Raw genomic sequence first — 23,168 nt, forward strand, 5'->3', positions numbered from 1 at the left:
CTATAAACAGCAAATCCAGTTAAAACATTGATATTTTATAAGTCTATAAATACCTACTATGGTGCAATTTAATAGAAGTAACTTGATCAACTTATAGTAGGTATCATATATATGGCAAACTGTGGGCCTTGCTGTTTACATGTAATTTATAAAGCTATTTGCATATTTCGACAAATCATGAGAAAAAAATGCATGATTCAGAGGGACACAATTTGCCCATTTATATCAAATACATTGCACAACATAGTCATGTAGTTTTGCTCACAGGTGTCTAAAGCACGCAAAGTTTAATATGAGTATTGGTTTGACCAGATTTTACTTTACAGTATGTAGAAATACTGATTTTTACCTTGAAATGCAAATGGTGGTTGACTTGTGAATAATATCGCACAAATATGTCATAAAAGGAGGTATTTCAAACATTCAAAAATGTTCTTATTAGACGCTATAAGAACTCTAGAAATGGCAAGAAGACTTCTGAGACTTCTGAGTTTGGGGGAAAAGATATCGATGCACATTTTTGAAAAAGGCCCTATAAACTCACCAGTTTATTAATTGGCCTTAAAAACGTCCTTCTTATATACTATTATCAGATGTCTTAAAAGTAAGATATAGGAGAATTTTTATTGATTGAAATGCCTCCCTTTGTCAGAGATATTTATACATGTCTCTGCCTTTGTGCCATATTTGTGTAACATTATTTGCAGACGCCATTTGCATTTCAAAATCAAAACAAAATAAGCGTTCATATATTGTATATGTACACAAAGTCAACTCCGATGAAACAAATGCTACTATCCTGTGCTAATTATAAGAACACTTGTGAGCAGCTGGGCTATTTTTCAAGTTTGATTATTTGTGTGACTCAGAATTATTCCATGCTACATCTTACCACAAAGTAACTCTATAGAAGAAACTGTTAGCATCTGCAGCAAATCATTGGTGAATTGGAACTGCATGTCCAAACTAATATTTTGATATACTATATTACATGACTATTTTTTTGTGTGCAAATATGTAGATATTTATTTGTGTTTGAAATTCAGCATCAGCACCTTAACTGTTAAAGATTTTCCTTTTTTTTAAGGTCCCTACTACAAAATGTTGTTGAACTAAAAATGATCACCTCAGTTTGTGCTGGTTTCTCCGTCCCATTGTTAACGTAATATTGATAACTGCAGTACTTCTGCATTTTTTTCCCCATACAAAAGAATATTGAACTTTGAGGATTTGTTGTGTTTAAAATTTGTTTTAGAGGAATTCATCCTTTATAAGCACCCCTTTGTTTATATAGTGGTCTAGCCTTTTCATGGTTTTAGCATACCATTCCTGCACTATTTGCTAGATTAGAAAAATATTTAGTATTATCATGAGGGCCAGGGGTGCTGTTTATATTAATTAACTGTTGTGTTGATTATCATTGTTTGCATTTTTTTTTCATTAGTATTGAAAAATCAAAAGTGCTACAAAGTAAAGAACTCTTCTAGAAAGACATTTATGTCATATCCAAGATAATATATTGATTCATATTCTTCCTCAACTAGAAAACATTGTGAAGGTATACGTAGCATACACCTTTAACTAGAATTTCTGAAAATTGTCACATCTTATATTCTTTTCTCTTGTATACATGTGTAGTTGTGTAATAGCAATATTATAAATAGTCCTACACTTTTTGACATAACTATTTCTAGATGTGCAGCACTTTCTTTTATATTATCATGTATCAAATGGATTTAGAATGGTATTTATATGAAGCCTGTTATAAACATTCCAATATCAAGATAGCTAATAACATAAACAGATTTATGTAATGTATGTATGTAACTGGAGTTCATTTAGATGGAGTATTAATTGGTAAGGCTTCCATTTGCACACACCACCAAGTAATACCCATGTAGTTTTATACAATATTTAGTAATGTGAATACTTTTGATGGAATGCAAATGGAAATTTCCTTTACAGAATGTCACCGGTAGTTAACTGGGAAAAGATGTGTACAGTAAAGATATTTGTGATAGCATATATACTGCCTTGTATTATGGTATGAAATAAGATGACAGTTTGATATCAGGCAGTGACTGTCAGTAATAAAAATCTTCCTATAATGATATGTCTTTGAGTTTTTCTTCTAATCGAGCTTGATGGAACACACCATCTTCAGAAGCCAAGGATGTTTGTGAAAAAGGACAGTATCTTATATTGAACAACCGTAATTTTTAGCTTACCTGGTCTACAGGACTGGTGAAAATAGCTGATGTCTATGGCTCAGCGTCTGCTGGACATCCGTCAACTTTTTATCTTTAAATCACTACTTTTCATGCACATGCATGTATTTTGACCAAATTTGGTCTGAAGCATCCTTGGGTGAAAGGGATCGAGTTTTGCATAAACAGTCTCTACCTCTACTTGTGCTTTCCAGAGAGGCATTTTGATTCATCTATTTTTTCAAAATTGATTTCCCTTTGTTTATTACCTGACCTGCCGGAAGGCATCAACTTTCCTTTAAAAACTTTTCTCAATATTGAAGAGGTTCTGAAACCTGATATTGGGCTTGTAGTGACATGCTGGGGTGAAGGGCTACCAACTTTTTTTCAAATGAATGACCTTGACCTGCATTCAAGGTCAAATAGGCGAAATCTTTTAAACAATAGCTTAATTCTCAATAATGAAGAGGCCCAGGGAAACCGGAACTGATATTGTCCCTGTAGTATACTGGGATGAAGGGCTAATGAATTTGTTCAACTGAATGTGAACGACCTAGAGACCTGATTTTGGGCAATGCTGGCATAAAGGACTTCAAAACTAATTAAAATGAATAAACCAAGTCTACTCTTATATTTAAATCAGATGGTTATCAGGTCAGCATCTGCATAAATGATATCAACTTCAAAGTTGCATTAGAATCATGCAGGTGAGTGATACAGGCCTCTTGTTTCAGTATTTGATATTTCATGTCCAGAAATCTTGTCCAACCTTCTTCAAGTAACTGATTTCTTTGAAAATATGTAGGCTTTATTTGTAATCATGATATAAAGTTGTATTTCGTTGAGAAAAGTTTTGACCTTCTTGCAAAATCTATTCTTTGTTATTGCAGCTAGGCCTAGGTCAAAAATCTCTTTTTAAGTAGATTGTACTGAATAGTATTTTGTCAATAAATAAAGATATCTCTAATTCATATACTGTACAGTATAGACCTGAATTAAATGGGCAAAAAATGCATATGGTATAAAATAGCAGTGAATGTGATAATATACCAAAATCCATTTCCAGGGTGTAATCATGTGTTTCGTTTTAATTTTGTATCTGTTATTCCTAAAATTGTAAAATTAGAATGTCGACGTCTCTTATCTTAGTCAGTAATATGTTTGGTGGAAATGGTTCAGACGTTTTACAATAGAGCGTTGATTTGACAGTGATTGTAGACCGAAAAATGGCAGAGAAGAAGAAAGAGGCGGATCACCTGCCTACTTCAGAATCCGATCAAGATGATTTCATAGAACCAGACCCACCAGCGGACGCCAATCAAGCTGTTACTGATACTTTTGTGAACATCGATTATGAAGATCTTGTCAATCCAGACTATGACAGTCATCCAAGCGGATACATCCATGATATCGTGCGACAGGGATCCCACGACGGCGACGATGAGCAGAGGGTGGGTGTCGGTTCCGCAAGCGACGTGTCGACGGGAGAGGAGTCAAGTGAGGATCACACAGAGGTATTGGTGGACATTTTATTTCTCACTGCAATCAGTTCACTCAGACATACCTGGAAGATTGGACAGTAGACCCAAACAGTTAATAAACACGCATAGATTCACAAAATCTTTTTCATTTCCTATTTCTTATTGGATGCATGTTTTGTCATTTTAAAGAGAAAATGTCGCAAGATGCATGTACTACACGAAATTCAAGCAGCATATATCTATATATAGAACCAGGAATATTTAAATGTAGCTTTATAGCTACTGTTGTAGAGGAATAGCATTTGTCACTTTTGACTACTTTTCCTTTTCTACTACTATAATAGACCAAGTTTCCTATGGCCCTAACACCATGTCTGGTGTATGTCTGGTGTAGGGGCCCTAACACCATGTCTGGTGTAGGGCCAAAGTGCACCACTATGAAAACGTGGAATTCTCCACACCATTTGGTATCGCTGAGATTTTGGTGTAAAAACAAAAAAAATCGGGCGTGACATAACACCTACCTTACATATATGGATACATGAGATTTACCCTAAAACACTGATTTTATATCCCTTATTGGTGTTCAATTCCATCTGTATTGACCCTCGCTTATTAACATCTGGCCTAACAAGATTTCTGTGTTTTATTTTTGTATTCACAACTGTGCATGATAATTGAATAGAAATTAACACACTAATTGCTTTATTTAAAAAAAAAAAAGTGATGAGATGTCTCAAGTGCCAGGGTGATCTGTTACCATGGCATTGACATTCCATTTGTTATCATTATGAAATCAATCCCTACTTTATTTGTCTCCTATTGGTGAAACCAGTAGACTAAATGTTTCCTCTCTGTCTGTCTTGTACATATGTATGTGACACTGAAGCTTGACAGCACTCTTAAGTTGCTTCTTGCCTTTAAGGATTTTTGTCAAACTTCACAACTATTAAGGACCATAATATCTTGGCAAATTCAAGTTTCAGGGTTGTTGGGTCAAGTGCAAGGTTATTGTTACTATTTTTAGAAAATCCTTTGTCAGCACTCTAGCGACTTCATTTCTTGAGGGATTGGATCAAGCTTCAGACACTATGATAGCCAGTTGGTTGCCTGTAGGGGATCCAGACATATATAGCTTTAACAAAACTCAGTATGCTTGTCGATTATCTTGAATTTTGAGAGGTGAAATTTGTTATCACTATTTCTCAGAAAGGTCTTCATGGATCTTTCTCAAAGTTCACCTGTAGGTTCCCCAAGGTCCTTGGTTGTGCATTTTGTATGGTTGTGCATGTTGTATTTGAGACTGATCTGAAAACAAGATGGCAGACAAGGCAGCCGTTTTGAATTTTGTTTAAGATTATTATTGTTATTTCTCGGAAAGGGGACATGGTCTCTCAGGCAGTTAGAGCGCTGACCACATAACCTCATGTGAAGAGCCAAGGTCCGACAATCCTTATCCGTGTTGGTTAGTGTTTCACAGGGAACTAACAATAGGCCAGTCTGTGCTGTCGTGGTTGTGTCCTTTGGCAAGACACATTACCCTAATTTCTCTGGATGCCATGCGACAGGCCTCCTCTATGTTCTTTAATGAAGTAGTCAATAACTACTACATGTACAAGGAAACCCTGCCATAACACGACCCTGGATAAATCCAGCAAACAAAAAGCAAACATCTCAGAGTTCCTGCATTGATAGATCTTTATCTGACTTAATCAGGTTCAGCTTGTTTTCAAATGATTAAGAGGAAGAAGAGAAAAGGTCAGTCTTACGGAGATCCAATAAATGTCATTTGATGGTGGGTGCCAAGATCAACTTGGTTTTAAATTCAAAGACAAATGATTTGTTTTCAAGTACACTGTATAAACATTTTTGAAAATTATTTTCAGATTTCAACAAAAGAGCTCTCCCAAGCCTTGGGGGAAGTTTCCAAGTTACAGCATCCGGAAGTGAGTTCAGAAGATTTCGAGGAAATTGATGAAGTTGATACACAAGAATGGCGACAACGAAAAAAACATGTGTTTATCTTAAGTGAAGCTGGCAAACCTGTGTATACAAGGTATTTATGATATTGTAGATCACTCTTTATTGAGTTTGTTACAATGAAATGCATAGAGGATATCTAACAGTGTCTTCAGTAATACCAAATATATTTCACGAGTGGGGCTAATATTTTGATATTTTTCACGAGTGCGCAGCACTCGTGAAAAATATCAAAATATTAGCCCCACTCGTGAAATATATTTGGTATTACTGAAAACACTGTTAGATATTCTGTTTATTACATTTTTTATCAACGAAAAACCTACCCCGTATGCTAACTAGGCCTACAGCGATCATTTGTAAGCAAAAAATGTAGTTCCCCCTGTCCAGGTGCTGAGATATATGTCGGGCTTTCTGATTGGTTAATTATTTTGGTATTTTCTCATCATTAATTTGATTGGTCAAATCAGCAAAAGTGATATTTTTCACTAGTGATAAATATCACTTTTATAAAATGAATAATTTTTGATATTTCACTGGTAAAAATGTAATAAAATAGATTATTAGATATAAATTCAGGTATAGATAACGTCACATATTGGAGGTTAGTCTAAATGTTTTCTGATCACTCTACTTAAATCAATAAAACAGAGTGTAATTAGTGAATTTTTTTGGTTTATTTTGCTAAAAATTACAGAAGTATGTTTCATTTGACGTTAACAGATTTATAAATGAATAACTCTATTAAACAACTTGAAACCACCTCTGTAATGTGATGTTTAATTCTTCTTCAATGTTCATTTGTTCATTTGTCACCAATCTGTTGTCATGGCATGGAAACAAGGGTAAAAGGATGTTTTCAAGGACCATTGAATTAAAAGTTTTTTAAATCTTTTTAAATATAGCAGTTACATAATAATATACACATTTATGTGATGTCTAACTGTTTATTATTAATTTGCATTCAAGTATTGATTTTAGAATTTATAATTCTGATCTGAAGTGATAAAAAGTCAATTTTCAGTATTGATACAAGTTATGGTGTTAATTGTGTATCAGGTTGACCTACAAGAGAGTTGTTGATTTTAGAATACCTAATATGATAAAATTCTCTTTTTCAGGTTTGGTAATGAGGACAAACTGGTAACAGTAATGGGAGTTATGTCAGCTTTAGTTTCATTTGTTCATGATTCTAAAGATGTGGTGCGATTTATAGTTGCTGGTGATCATAAATTTGTCTTCCTGATCCGAGAACATTTAATTTTAGTGTGTGTGTCTCATGGTGCAGAGTCAGCCCAACAGCTTCTCCTTCACCTGTCCTACGTGTACAATCAAATCCTCAGTGTACTTACGTTTAGTACACTACATAGAATATTTAAACAGAGAAGGAACTATGATTTACGAAGACTTTTGACAGGTGCAGAAAAGTTTCTAGACAATTTGTTAAATATGATGGACACAGAACCAGGAATGTTGTTAGGAGCCGTTCGTTGTTTACCGTTAGACAGCCAAGTCAGGGACAACATAGCTCAGGCTATTGCGCAGAATGCAAAAGTGAAGGTAAGAATCAAGTAAAACAGTAGTTAGTAGTTTGACTTAGGCCTAATATACACTGATGATCAGAACGTGAAATGTGAGCTTGGCACACAGCATGCAAAAGACGTGCATCAAATTGAATTATTGTTGCATATTTGACCCAAGGTTTCGGGTTGATTTATGCCCAGGTTAGCCTCATCTACCTGGGTAAGTCGTGACTCGCACAGTTCTCTACACCTTTTATCGAGCTAATGTGATACAGATGGCATCTTTAAAAATGTAACGGTTCGACCATCAACTTGAATTTGTTTCAGAGAATGCTTATCACAAATGATGAAAAATATTGCTGAATCTGTGTGTAGTATTTATTTATATACATGTAATATTAAGAGTGGGGACAACAAGAACATGCACATTCCTTTGATATAGATGCCCTTATTCTTGATGTGTGCACAGATCGTTGCAGAATTAATGCTGTAACACATGTAGAGTGTTTCAACCTCCAGTTCCAACCCCAACCTCCCAACAATACACCACCTAGATGGTAGGTGGAAACCTCCATAAAAGAAGAGTGTAATAAAAAACTACACATTAGATATGTTTTAATGCATTCATACATGGTAATTTTTGTATAAAATCTCTCGTACAGTTTCAGCTTCTTCTCAATAGCCAATTCAAGATGCCTATAACTAGAGACCTGATATTGCCCTAAAGCATACTTGGGGAAGGGCTATCAACATTGTTCAAATGAATGAATGCATACTGGGGTGAACACACTGTCCTCAAATTAAAGGTCACAGGAATCAAATCTGCCAAAGTATATCAAAACTCAGGTTATCCTTAAGGCCCATGGACCTCTTGTTAATCAATGCTGCTTTAGTTATTTTGTAATCTTCTGTGAATGTGACTTTGAGAATGTGGTCATTTGCAGTAATATTTTTGGTGTATTGGTACATTATGTACTTTCATATTTATCTTAAACATTAGTTACATTTCTTTCCATTCACAGTACATGTATACTGAACTGAATGATCACAGTTACTTTTCATATCCCCTAAAGATAGGTGTGTGTCTGGGGGGTCCATGCATAAAGGCAAAATGCATCCACGTATAAATAAAAGTTTGTGTCGATTAATAGTTCTTTCAACCAAAAGTACATAACAGATAAACATCAGTTAAGATTAAATTTTTATTATGATCAATGTTTGACCTTTTCACTACAGGATTTGGTGTTTGCCCTTATCCTAGCCAACAACCAGCTTGTTACCCTTGTGAGGATGAAGAAGTACTTCCTACATCCAATGGATCTTCACCTCATCATCAACCTTGTTAATGCATCTGAATCCTTCAAGGCAGCTGAGTCTTGGACTCCAATATGTTTACCCAAGTTTGATTCCAGGTTTGTTGAATACTTTTTAAATGAATTTAAGATACATATTATGTGATTACAAAGCCTATTCAGCACATTGAAGAACGTACCAGTAGCAGTACTTTTTCATTATGAAGCTGCAATGGTAATATTTAATGACATTAATGACCATGACTCTTTACAGGTGATCACCAAAAACAGACGGTGTATATATACCTGGGTATAGTTATGTTTGTATGATAACATGTGTTGTGAATAAGTGTTATGTACAGGTGTTACGTACAGTGTTGTGTACATGTGTAGTGTAACTACATTTGTTCGATGATTATCCCTCTATCAAGACTATGGTGCTACTCGATCTTCTGGAGGCAATGTCATGACAACATTTCAAGTTTTGTGTTTAGATCCATTGCTTAAAAAGAATATGTCAATCTTTAACAAAACTTGGTGTATAGTTAGGTCACATAGCAGACATCTCAACATACCCTTCATTTAAGGAACATCATCCAGACATCTCAACATACCCTTCATTTAAGGAACATCATCCAGACATCTCAACATACCCTTCATTTAAGGAACATCATCCAGACATCTCAACATACCCTTCATTTAAGGAACATCATCCAGAATTTATGGTTCAGCGACATTTGAAGTTAGGGATGCTGGAAATCTGGACTTTTGATTTTTTGTGTTTAGCTCAGATTCTCAAAAGGTACCGATATCGATCGACGCTATTTCAACCAAACCAGAATACAGTTGCATGGTAGTATGGACATCTCAGCACACCCTGCAGATACCTTAGATTTTGAGAAATTGATATATATGTATTGCTTCTCCAATTGAATTTCGAGAATAAGTAATTTTGCAAAATTTGATATTCATTTTGCAATGCATCCTGAGAAATTAGGGTAAAGTGTCTTGCCCAAGGACACAACCACAACAGCACTAACTGGCTTGTTTCTCAGGTTTTCGAGAAACACAAACATACACGGGTAGGGAGCATCTCCTAATACCCTAATGATTTTTCATTGTCATGAGAAGGGATTTGTATCGTTTGTGATGCCTTATTAATTTCATGTTAGTATACTTGTAGTGCACATGTTCAATTAACTATAAAGTATTCTGATATATGATGTATTATTACATGATTGTGTTGTTTAGTTTTACTAATATTATGTTCTATAATCAACTATAAATTACATGTTTTAGTATACCCTATATTTGATGTATTGATGCATTATTGTGTTGTTTAGTATAACTTTGCAACATGTGTCTACATTGTACAGTATAATTACATGTTTTATAAACACATGTGTAGTATAAGAGCTGTCCTGTAATTGTAGCGGTTTCCTACAAGCTCACATATCTTACCTGGATGATCGGTGTGAAACCTGTCTCTTGTTGCTGTCTGTTGACCGAGAATCATTCTTCACATTGTCAGAGTGCAGGAACAAAATCAAGGAGGTAGGAAGTGTCATGTCTCCCACACATCAATTCATTTCATATCTGTACATAATATGAGACTCAAAGCAATCAGTGTTAATAGAAATGAATACAGGAAAAAAATATATGGGTAATTTTGTTCTCCTCACAGTGTTGAATCCAGAATTTCCATTAGAAGATTGTGAATTGAATATTTTAGACAGGGAAAATCAAGGGAATATCTCAACTAAATTTCTGTATAGATATATACTCATGTCTTACCCCAACCCCTACCAGAGTATTGATTAAAATGTTGATTTTCCCAGCGGCTGGTGAAATACAATGCTCTGAAGGCCATCAGTGACTCCCTGATGAAGACAAGCTACAGTATACAACAGTGTGGTATATCTGACCTCCGACATTTTCTCTACAAGTCCCGACACATGGCCCAATTCACAAGTCCGGAGCTAGAAGCACCGTATCTCTCAGAGACAGAACAAGAGCGTCTGTGTGGGTTGTACTTTTACCTCCACCACAGAATACACACCTCAGCCCGCCCACTGAAAATACTCTACACTGTCGGTCCACACGAGACTCTTCTTGGCTGGGTAATATCTTCTCTCTTTACAAGTTTACTATCATTAAGTAGAGTGCTATTTGATGAATCATTGGTGCATGTGTAATTTTACTATAAGCAACATACAACTTTCTAAAAAAGAAAATGTAAATCAAAACCATTCATAAAGAAAATTATGAAGTTTCTGTATTTGAGATGGAACTGGCCAAGAGTGTGTAGTTTCATGTACACGTGAATAGGCAGATTATGAGATACAAAACTAGATAAAACTTTCATAGTTGATAATTACTGGAATGAAAATTGTTTGAAACAAAAATCTACTGGGCATTTTGTTAACCTAAATATACGTCACTGCTGGTGACATAGTAATCAGCATCCTACCAGGTCGTTATAAAGTTATCAATTAGCTCTGTACATTTGACATAGTACATCAGTTGTCATTACATTATCAAGAAATAATTAGTGTAGTTTATTTTAAGTGTATTGACTTAAGTGTGCTGGTTTGATACGACACGTTACCAGGTGGCCGAAATGTTATGGAATAATCAGTTTTGTGTTTGATATCCAGGTCACGCAGAGTTTTGAACTGTATGCAGTTTTCGGACCACTAGTAACCAAAGTGGCAGCCATTCAAGCTATCAACAAGCTGTTGCGTTGGGTGAAGAGGGAAGAAGACCGTCTGTTTATATTAAACCATGTCACATTTTGAAAAAAATCAAAGCTTACTGTGATACAAAGGAACAAATGGTTCAGCCCTTTTATGATATTGGATGTGAAATTGCCAAGGACATCACTGGATCTGTAACACATCAATTGTCTATTACTGACTATTTTCTAAAGTTTTCATGAAAAATATGACACTGTTCAATCTAGAACAAAGTTATTTTGTCAGTGAAAGAATGAAGAACAATTCATTTGATAAATGATGATCAGACATAGCCTTGCACTTTGCCATTAAGCAATTTATTAACACTGACCATTTAATTTGTAATACTACACTGCCATTCTAAAAAAATATGCAATGACGCTGTTGTGATGTCATGAATGCATTTATAACGAATCGGCTGAGGAATATAAATGTGTTTCCATTAATCATTTCTATATAGAGAAGAATTGAACATACATTTGTAGCCCGTTTTTCAAAGTTATATGATATAAATAGAATCTAACAATCACAGTCATGTAGTATTGGTTGTCTTCCAAATCAATTTTACATGATTTATTCAAGATTACACAAAATCTTTCCTTTTAGATCCTATACATTAGGATTGACTTGTCAAGAATTTCTTCCTATTTCAATGTTTGTCATGGTCTAAATTAGTTTAAATTCTTCAAGGAAGTTGCATATCAAGTTTTAGGACATATTAAATTTTTACATCAGTAACAATGGAGGGTGCCTGTACATGTGGAATGGGTTTTTGGGCCGGCCGTCTGTAAACAATTTACATTTTCAAATTTTCTCAGAAACCCCTGTACCAGATTCAATGAAATTATGCAGAAAACTTTCATGGCCATAGGTAAACCAAAATGATGAATTATATGGTCCCCACCACCCAGGTGCCTGAGGGGTGGGTCAAAAAGTGTCAAATTGGCCGAAATAAAAAAAATATCAAGACCCATATATAGAAAGGCGATTTCGCTGAATTGTGAATTTCATTACCATTGGGCCTTGGAAGGGGGTAAGATTTAAAATAGTTTATTGAAGCATCATTTGTTGAATTACCATTGGAAATGATTCAAGCTTGATAGGATCAGTATGGGATGGCTACACTTATTGACCCTAGGGACTGATGGGCAGGGCCAACATGGGTCAAACTTACTCTTGTCAAGATCCATATATGATCGAATCAAATGTTTTCATATTCACAAGTTTTATGTTGGTGTATCTATCAGTGTCTAGTTTAAATCATGTACCTCTAAAATTTGCCTAGGAATTAGTAAATAGTTGCAGAGGCTGATCGGCAAGGTCTGGAGGTAATTTGATACCAGGTGTTTAGATATGAGAGTTTATATCTAATGAATACAATACAATCATATTACTACATATAGTGCTGTTCATCAAATATTATCATTTGTCAATTTTGAAAGTCTAAGTCAATGATTTTATCTGACGCTTACCATGTTTTACTCAAAACTTTTTTCTTGTTTTTTTTTAATTACTGAGGGTTAAAATGCATTTGAAATCAGGCGATTTGAATGTCATTTAAAACAAAATAATTTATTTAAAAGTGTTAAGCTATTTATTAATGTATAAAACCTAATATTTGTATCGTGATTGTCATATGAAAAGCAATCTATAATAATAATAAAAAAAATATCAAAAAACTTGCTTGTTTCTTTATTTTACATGTATTCCCTGACTTTGAAGAGACATTAATATCTAGTCATGATGTCTGTCCTTCCTTGCATTTTTTTTCATTTCCTGAGAACATTTCCCATACTCTTTACATGGTTTCTCAGAATTTTGTGTGTTAACATTGACAGAGGATGGTGTCATGTGCAAGAATAAGAATACTATAATGATACTCTCCTATAGAAATTCCAAAAGGAAATTCTTTTAGATTGATGTGTGGCTAAAGGAGGGGTGCCAATTTGGGCCTTTCTGCGGCCAATCAGTGATAAAGCTAATATTTTGCAGGAAGATACTTCAAAGTTGGGCTAAACTAGATTATCGGGTATATGCTCACAGCATCGCCCTCCAAGGATCATTGCTACCTTGTTTGATTGAAATTACACTTGTGGTCTCACGAATGAAGTTGATTTATTTAGAAAATGCACTAGGTAAACCGTTTGGGGCCACATCTGGGGCTCTGGAGGGACATCAACTTGAAATATAGTTTTGATCCCAATCCGGGGCAGGATTACTGTTGAACAGTTGTACTACTGGGTGATTTTTGGAAATAAAATAAGGTCACTGTGACCTACTTTTTCAGTTATTTTTTTACTTTTTTGTCAACTTCGGTCTCTAAACCTGACACGTACTTAACAGAAACTTCAAAAATATCATTTTTACTAAAACATTGAATATGTATTGGCCCGAAAAAATGAAACTTGCATTTTACACCCTGTGACCTTTGACCCATGAAATTTCTATGAGCCCAGAAAAAATCTAATGTTTTGAATAGCATATCATATGCAGGTGATCTTGAAGTGTCTTCCTGCAAAACATTAGTCTAATCACTGATTGACCTTAAGCATTCTTTTGGCAAAACTTGTTTTCACAGTATATCTATTCTGTACCATGCTTGGTAGGAACTTCACTATTCACAAGTACATATTAGAAAGTTTATGCGACACATGTACCAAACGTAGATTTCTCTGACTTACATGTTTGGACCTTCGTAATGAAATGTTTCCTCTATAACAGGTAGGATATGGAGATAGGAATTCAAATTAAGGCAGCTTAAAATAAAGCCTGTATAAACTTGAGTAGAATATTTCAACAAAATTACTGAACAAGAATATTGAGTTTGTTTAAAATATGTCTTTTCAAATGTATAAAAGTAAGAGTATATAATTCCAATTGCCTTATAAAATATGAACTATAATGAGCTGCCCCCATTGTGGTGAGGAAAGATATCTGACAGTAAGCAAGGGAATTTATATATCTAGAACAGGTCTTCTAATTACCAACAACTGCAGTATGTTATACTTTTTCAGAATTCAAGGGTTTAGCTCTGCAACCAAGTCTTCTAAAATTTGAAGGGTCTGTTTGCTATTGATTGGTCTGAAGTTGATTAATTGGTTATCACTTGAGATATTTATTGGAAACTGGTGAACTGCCCACATACCATGTGAAACTATACCCTAACCACCCCCCCCCCCCCCCCCCCCCCCCCACCCCCAAATAAAAACAACACAAAAACAGGTGTTAAATTAAAAATTTCCTCAGTCATTTTATTGATTAATAGTTATTTTCCTCTACCAGAAACACAGACACAACGTACCAGTGTGTGAAGAGTAATTTAATTTTAAGTGTATTATGTTAATTTCTGGTTTTTTTTCCATATATTTTTTGTCTCCAACTTCTAGCAATAAACAACTGGTGAACACTTCCAATATCTTAACATAGAATAGGTTTCTGGATCTTGTTATACAGTGATTTCACTACGCTGTATTATATGGTTTTGAAATTTGTTGATATAAGCTGAAATCAGATATATATTGGACAACGGAATATTAAGTACAATTTTGGTCATATATTGGTACGCTACAATGTTTAGATTAAAATTAATCCTACTGATAATACCTTCATTTGGTAGACTTGGAAAGAACTTTACCAGACCCCCAATATAAAACTACATGTATATACAGTTACTAATGTAACTATAGAATAATCTGATTAGCATTTATACATAGCACCATACTGTTTCTGTCGGACAGCATTAAAATATATGAACTGTACATTTCTTGAAAGTTTTAAAAGAATTACCCTTGATCCATAGCAACATCCCACATGACCCAACAAGTGCAGCCTGGGTGTTGAGAAATTGTATTAAAGTAGGTTTTTATATACAATCCATTATTTAACAATTAAATGTCTGTTAGATCGTTTTTATTGTCAATATAAATGCAATCTGGGGGACAGATATAGAATGGCACCGGTTAGATACAATACAATCTCACAAGCGTTTAATATATACATTTACTATGTTAAACTCTTGCCTTTCTTTAATAAATACATTCTTTATTTTCATCCATTTCCTTGTATGTTCATTTGAAGGAATACAATTTAAAAATCAACTTCCTTTCTGTGATTAAATTGCAAACAATCTGACACACAGTACAAAGTCGTGACGATGATCAACATAGTGCCAAAATGACGTCATAGTAACACAATTGTTCGCAATCATTGCCTCGCTGCGTTTGATTCATTCGCACATTAGTGAAGCATTTCCACGATGTTGATCAATGATGTTACCAATACTAAGTGGGTGTGACTTAATTGTCTACTAACCCCTCCCCCCTCCCCCGGCCCGAGGGACAGGGCCAATAGGGGTCTACTTGGCTATAAGCTAAGCAAATGTGGTGGGTGATGTTACTCTTGTTAGAAAAAAAAACTGAAAAAAAACATGATACATTGTCTTAATGTTCAGATTTCAGTAATTAAAATACTGAAAGATAGCTGAAACATGAATTACATGCCACAATTATCATGTGAAAAATATACAAACTTCTGTAAATAATTATATTTGTCTATGGGAGTACAATGTATTTATACAATATTCGTTACATTTTTTTACCATATGAATCAATCTTGGCAAACTTATCAAAAAATGACCGTTGAGATGCACCTGTTAGTAGAAATAAGTTGGTCAAATACTTTACTATTATATAACTGTAACATCAACCCATAATCCAGAAATCCCAGGAATATAACAGTATAGGAAAACATGCATTGTATAAATTAACAAAATTGACAAAATATAACATGATAATATCATTGTTAGGTAAGGCAGGTCATGTACAGGAAATGTTTTATAAACAGCTGTCCTTCACAAATAATTTATATATCATATCACGGTGAGATAACAGTATGATTACATCAAATAACCAAGAACCTTTATCTGTACAAACATATCAACACCATTTTACATATTATACAATATATGTACAGTTGTGATTAAAGTCTTCAATAATCAGACTGCTCTACTATCATAATTTAATGTCCCTAATCATATAATCTATGCCTTCGAATGTTCATTATATGATTTCTAACATTTATTATCAAACATTCATCATAACGTACAACAAATAACAAAAATGATGAATATTTGATCATAAACATTATAATCACATTATGAATATCAGTCCCATAATAATCAAATATATATTTTACTGTGTTTATACCTATTTTGTGAAGTTACTTCATCATACCATTCAAATAATCCCATTTCATTTTTGACACAGTCAGTAAATTTTAATATAATCTGTATATCAATAGAGTACAAAGAAATCTGGAGTAAATAATTTCATCTTGAACATTTGATTGTATAGGTGTGGTTTGATCCCTCCACACAAACTTGTATCCACTGCCAAATCTCAAACAACTTGTGGTGTTCATTGTGATACTGGCTCCCGCATGACATTTGTAGTGTTCATTGTGATACTGGCTCCTGTATGACATTTGTAGTGTTCACAGTGATACCGACTCCTGTATGACATTTGTAGTGTTCACTGTGACACTGGCTCCTCTATGACATTTGTAATATTCACAGTGATACTGGCTTCTGTATGACATTTGTAGTGTTCATTGGGATACTGACTCCCGTATGACATTTGTAGTGTTCACAGTGATACTGGCTCCTGTATGACATTTGTAGTGTTCATTGTGGTTCTGGCTCCTGTATGACATTTGTAGTGTTCACTATGATGACTCCTGTATGACATTTGTAGTGTTCACTGTGATACTGGCTCCTGTATGACATTTGTAGTGTTCATTGTGATACTGACTCATGTATGACATTTGTAGTGTTCACAGTGATACTGGCTCCTGTATGACATCTGTAGTGTTCACTGTGATACTGGCTCCTGTATGACATTTGTAGTGTTCATTGTGATACTGACTCATGTATGACATTTGTGGTGTTCATTGTGATACTGGCTCCTGTATGACATTTGTAGTGTTCATTGGGATACTGACTCCCGTATGACATTTGTAGTGTTCACAGTGATACTGGCTCCTGTAAGACATTTGTAGTGTTCATTGTGATACTGGCTCCTGTATGACATTTGTAGTGTTCACAGTGATACTGGCTCCTGTATGACATTTGTAGTGTTCATTGTGATACTGGCTCCTGTATGACATCTGTAGTGTGTAGTGTTCATTGTGATACGGACTCCTGTATGACATTTGTAGTGTTCATTGTGATACTGACTCCTGTATGACATTTGTAGTGTTCACTGTGATACTGGCTCCTGTATGACATTTGTAGTGTTCATCGTGATACTGGCTCCTGTATGACATTTGTAGTGTTCATTGTGATACTGACTCCTGTATGACATTTGTAGTGTTCACTGTGATACTGACTCCTGTATGACATTTGTAGTGTTCACTATGATGACTCCTGTATGACATTTGTAGTGTTCACTGTGATACTGGCTCCTGTATGACATTTGTAGTGTTCATTGTGATACTGACTCCTGTATGACATTTGTAGTGTTCACTGTGATACTGACTCCTGTATGACATTTGTAGTGTTCACTATGATGACTCCTGTATGACATTTGTAGTGTTCATTGTGATACGGACTCCTGTATGACATTTGTAGTGTTCACTGTGATACTGACTCCTGTATGACATTTGTAGTGTTCACTGTGATACTGACTCCTGTATGACATTTGTAGTGTTCACTATGATGACTCCTGTATGACATTTGTAGTGTTCACTGTGATACTGACTCCTGTATGACATTTGTAGTGTTCACTGTGATACTGGCTCCTGTATGACATCTGTAGTGTTCACTGTGATACTGGCTCCTGTATGACATTTGTAGTGTTCATTGTGATACTGACTCATGTATGACATTTGTGGTGTTCATTGTGATACTGGCTCCTGTATGACATTTGTAGTGTTCATTGGGATACTGACTCCCGTATGACATTTGTAGTGTTCACAGTGATACTGGCTCCTGTAAGACATTTGTAGTGTTCATTGTGATACTGGCTCCTGTATGACATTTGTAGTGTTCATTGGGATACTGACTCCCGTATGACATTTGTAGTGTTCACAGTGATACTGGCTCCTGTATGACATTTGTAGTGTTCATTGTGATACTGGCTCCTGTATGACATTTGTAGTGTTCACAGTGATACTGGCTCCTGTATGACATTTGTAGTGTTCATTGTGATACTGGCTCCTGTATGACATCTGTAGTGTGTAGTGTTCATTGTGATACGGACTCCTGTATGACATTTGTAGTGTTCATTGTGATACGGACTCCTGTATGACATTTGTAGTGTTCACTGTGATACTGGCTCCTGTATGACATTTGTAGTGTTCATCGTGATACTGGCTCCTGTATGACATTTGTAGTGTTCATTGTGATACGGACTCCTGTATGACATTTGTAGTGTTCACTGTGATACTGACTCCTGTATGACATTTGTAGTGTTCACTGTGATACTGACTCCTGTATGACATTTGTAGTGTTCACTATGATGACTCCTGTATGACATTTGTAGTGTTCACTGTGATACTGACTCCTGTATGACATTTGTAGTGTTCACTGTGATACTGGCTCCTGTATGACATTTGTAGTGTTCACTGTGATACTGACTCCTGTATGACATTTGTAGTGTTCACTGTGATACTGACTCCTGTATGACATTTGTAGTGTTCACTGTGATACTGACTCCTGTATGACATCTGTAGTGTTCACAGTGATACTGGCTCCTGTATGACATCTGTAGTGTTCACTGTGATACTGGCTCCTGTATGACATTTGTAGTGTTCACTGTGATACTGGCTCCTGTATGACATTTGTAGTGTTCATTGTGATACTGACTCCTGTATGACATTTGTAGTGTTCACTGTGATACTGGCTCATGTATGACATTTGTAGTGTTCATTGTGATACTGACTCCTGTATGACATTTGTAGTGTTCACTATGATGACTCCTGTATGACATTTGTAGTGTTCACAGTGATACTGGCTCCTGTATGACATTTGTAGTGTTCATTGTGATACTGACTCATGTATGACATTTGTAGTGTTCACTGTGATACTGGCTCCTGTATGACATCTGTAGTGTTCACAGTGATACTGGCTCCTGTATGACATTTGTAGTGTTCACTGTGATACTGGCTCCTGTATGACATTTGTAGTGTTCACTGTGATACTGGCTCCTGTATGACATTTGTAGTGTTCATTGTGATACTGACTCCTGTATGACATTTGTAGTGTTCACTGTGATACTGGCTCCTGTATGACATTTGTAGTGTTCATTGTGATACTGACTCCTGTATGACATTTGTAGTGTTCATTGTGATACTGGCTTCTGTATGACATTTGTAGTGTTCATTGTGATACTGACTCATGTATGACATTTGTAGTGTTCATTGTGATACTGACTCCTGTATGACATTTGTAGTGTTCATTGTGATAATGGCTCCTGTATGACATTTGTAGTGTTCACTGTGATACTGGCTCCTGTCTGACATTTGTAGTGTTCACAGTGATTCTGACTCATGTATGACATTTGTAGTGTTCATTGTGATACTGGCTCCTGTATGACACTTGAAGTGTTCATTGTGATACTGACTCATGTATGACATTTGTAGTGTTCACTGTGATACTGGCTCCTGTATGACATTTGTAGTGTTCATTGTGATACTGACTCATGTATGACATTTGTAGTGTTCATTGTGATACTGGCTCCTGTATGACATTTGTAGTGTTCACTGTGATACTGGCTCCTGTCTGACATTTGTAGTGTTCATTGTGATACTGGCTCCTGTATGACACTTGTAGTGTTCACAGTGATACTGGCTCCTGTATGACATTTGTAGTGTTCATTGTGATACTGGCTCCTGTATGACATCTGTAGTGTGTAGTGTTCATTGTGATACGGACTCCTGTATGACATTTGTAGTGTTCATTGTGATACGGACTCCTGTATGACATTTGTAGTGTTCATTGTGATACTGGCTCCTGTATGACATTTGTAGTGTTCACTGTGATACTGGCTCCTGTATGACATTTGTAGTGTTCACAGTGATACTGGCTCCTGTATGACATTTGTAGTGTTCACTGTGATACTGGCTCCTGTATGACATTTGTAGTGTTCATTGTGATACTGGCTCCTGTATGACATTTGTAGTGTTCATTGTGATACTGACTCCTGTATGACATTTGTAGTGTTCACTGTGATACTGACTCCTGTATGACATTTGTAGTGTTCACTATGATGACTCCTGTATGACATTTGTAGTGTTCATTGTGATACTGGCTCCCGCATGACATTTGTAGTGTTCATTGTGATACTGGCTCCTGTATGACATTTGTAGTGTTCACAGTGATACCGACTCCTGTATGACATTTGTAGTGTTCATTGGGATACTGACTCCCGTATGACATTTGTAGTGTTCACAGTGATACTGGCTCCTGTATGACATTTGTAGTGTTCATTGTGGTTCTGGCTCCTGTATGACATTTGTAGTGTTCACTATGATGACTCCTGTATGACATTTGTAGTGTTCACTGTGATACTGGCTCCTGTATGACATTTGTAGTGTTCATTGTGATACTGACTCATGTATGACATTTGTAGTGTTCACAGTGATACTGGCTCCTGTATGACATCTGTAGTGTTCACTGTGATACTGGCTCCTGTATGACATTTGTAGTGTTCATTGTGATACTGACTCATGTATGACATTTGTGGTGTTCATTGTGATACTGGCTCCTGTATGACATTTGTAGTGTTCATTGGGATACTGACTCCCGTATGACATTTGTAGTGTTCACAGTGATACTGGCTCCTGTATGACATTTGTAGTGTTCACTGTGATACTGGCTCCTGTATGACATTTGTAGTGTTCACAGTGATACTGGCTCCTGTATGACATTTGTAGTGTTCATTGTGATACTGGCTCCTGTATGACATCTGTAGTGTGTAGTGTTCATTGTGATACGGACTCCTGTATGACATTTGTAGTGTTCATTGTGATACGGACTCCTGTATGACATTTGTAGTGTTCACTGTGATACTGGCTCCTGTATGACATTTGTAGTGTTCATCGTGATACTGGCTCCTGTATGACATTTGTAGTGTTCATTGTGATACTGACTCCTGTATGACATTTGTAGTGTTCACTGTGATACTGACTCCTGTATGACATTTGTAGTGTTCACTATGATGACTCCTGTATGACATTTGTAGTGTTCATTGTGATACTGGCTCCTGTATGACATTTGTAGTGTTCATTGTGATACTGACTCCTGTATGACATTTGTAGTGTTCACTGTGATACTGACTCCTGTATGACATTTGTAGTGTTCACTATGATGACTCCTGTATGACATTTGTAGTGTTCATTGTGATACGGACTCCTGTATGACATTTGTAGTGTTCACTGTGATACTGACTCCTGTATGACATTTGTAGTGTTCACTGTGATACTGACTCCTGTATGACATTTGTAGTGTTCACTATGATGACTCCTGTATGACATTTGTAGTGTTCACTGTGATACTGACTCCTGTATGACATTTGTAGTGTTCACTGTGATACTGGCTCCTGTATGACATTTGTAGTGTTCACTGTGATACTGACTCCTGTATGACATTTGTAGTGTTCACTGTGATACTGACTCCTGTATGACATTTGTAGTGTTCACTGTGATACTGACTCCTGTATGACATCTGTAGTGTTCACAGTGATACTGGCTCCTGTATGACATCTGTAGTGTTCACTGTGATACTGGCTCCTGTATGACATTTGTAGTGTTCACTGTGATACTGGCTCCTGTATGACATTTGTAGTGTTCATTGTGATACTGACTCCTGTATGACATTTGTAGTGTTCACTGTGATACTGGCTCCTGTATGACATTTGTAGTGTTCATTGTGATACTGACTCCTGTATGACATTTGTAGTGTTCACTATGATGACTCCTGTATGACATTTGTAGTGTTCACAGTGATACTGGCTCCTGTATGACATTTGTAGTGTTCATTGTGATACTGACTCATGTATGACATTTGTAGTGTTCACTGTGATACTGGCTCCTGTATGACATTTGTAGTGTTCACTGTGATACTGGCTCCTGTATGACATTTGTAGTGTTCACTGTGATACTGGCTCCTGTATGACATTTGTAGTGTTCACTGTGATACTGGCTCCTGTATGACATTTGTAGTGTTCATTGTGATACTGACTCCTGTATGACATTTGTAGTGTTCACTGTGATACTGGCTCCTGTATGACATTTGTAGTGTTCATTGTGATACTGACTCCTGTATGACATTTGTAGTGTTCATTGTGATACTGGCTTCTGTATGACATTTGTAGTGTTCATTGTGATACTGACTCATGTATGACATTTGTAGTGTTCATTGTGATACTGACTCCTGTATGACATTTGTAGTGTTCATTGTGATAATGGCTCCTGTATGACATTTGTAGTGTTCACTGTGATACTGGCTCCTGTCTGACATTTGTAGTGTTCACAGTGATTCTGACTCATGTATGACATTTGTAGTGTTCATTGTGATACTGGCTCCTGTATGACACTTGAAGTGTTCATTGTGATACTGACTCATGTATGACATTTGTAGTGTTCACTGTGATACTGGCTCCTGTATGACATTTGTAGTGTTCATTGTGATACTGACTCATGTATGACATTTGTAGTGTTCATTGTGATACTGGCTCCTGTATGACATTTGTAGTGTTCACTGTGATACTGGCTCCTGTCCGACATTTGTAGTGTTCATTGTGATACTGGCTCCTGTATGACACTTGTAGTGTTCACAGTGATACTGGCTCCTGTATGACATTTGTAGTGTTCATTGTGATACTGGCTCCTGTATGACATCTGTAGTGTGTAGTGTTCATTGTGATACGGACTCCTGTATGACATTTGTAGTGTT

At 36.0% G+C, this 23,168-nt stretch overlaps 1 protein-coding gene across 1 annotated transcript; it reads left to right on the forward strand.

Moving 5' to 3' along the window:
- The first annotated feature begins 3,404 nt into the window (after positions 1-3,404).
- On the forward strand, positions 3,405-11,329 carry LOC117331924 (vacuolar fusion protein MON1 homolog A-like). The gene is made up of 7 exons (XM_033890914.1): positions 3,405-3,721; positions 5,575-5,744; positions 6,790-7,228; positions 8,428-8,603; positions 9,917-10,037; positions 10,322-10,603; positions 11,141-11,329. Exons 1-7 carry the CDS (start codon positions 3,434-3,436, stop codon positions 11,279-11,281), a joined length of 1,617 nt encoding a protein of 538 aa, XP_033746805.1. The 5' UTR covers positions 3,405-3,433; the 3' UTR covers positions 11,282-11,329.
- Positions 11,330-23,168: the final 11,839 nt, after the last annotated feature.

This window comes from Pecten maximus, chromosome 7 (genome assembly GCF_902652985.1).
Source record: "Pecten maximus chromosome 7, xPecMax1.1, whole genome shotgun sequence".
NCBI lineage: Eukaryota > Metazoa > Mollusca > Bivalvia > Pectinida > Pectinidae > Pecten > Pecten maximus.

Bases quoted from the DNA above. Each gene is read 5' to 3' on its own strand.
- LOC117331924 (XM_033890914.1), top strand. From the start codon at position 3,434: ATGGCAGAGAAGAAGAAAGAGGCGGATCACCTGCCTACTTCAGAATCC. The intron at 7,229-8,427 runs GTAAGAATCAAG...TTTTCACTACAG, and splicing joins CGCAGAATGCAAAAGTGAAG to GATTTGGTGTTTGCCCTTAT. The intron at 8,604-9,916 runs GTTTGTTGAATA...CTGTAATTGTAG, and splicing joins TTACCCAAGTTTGATTCCAG to CGGTTTCCTACAAGCTCACA.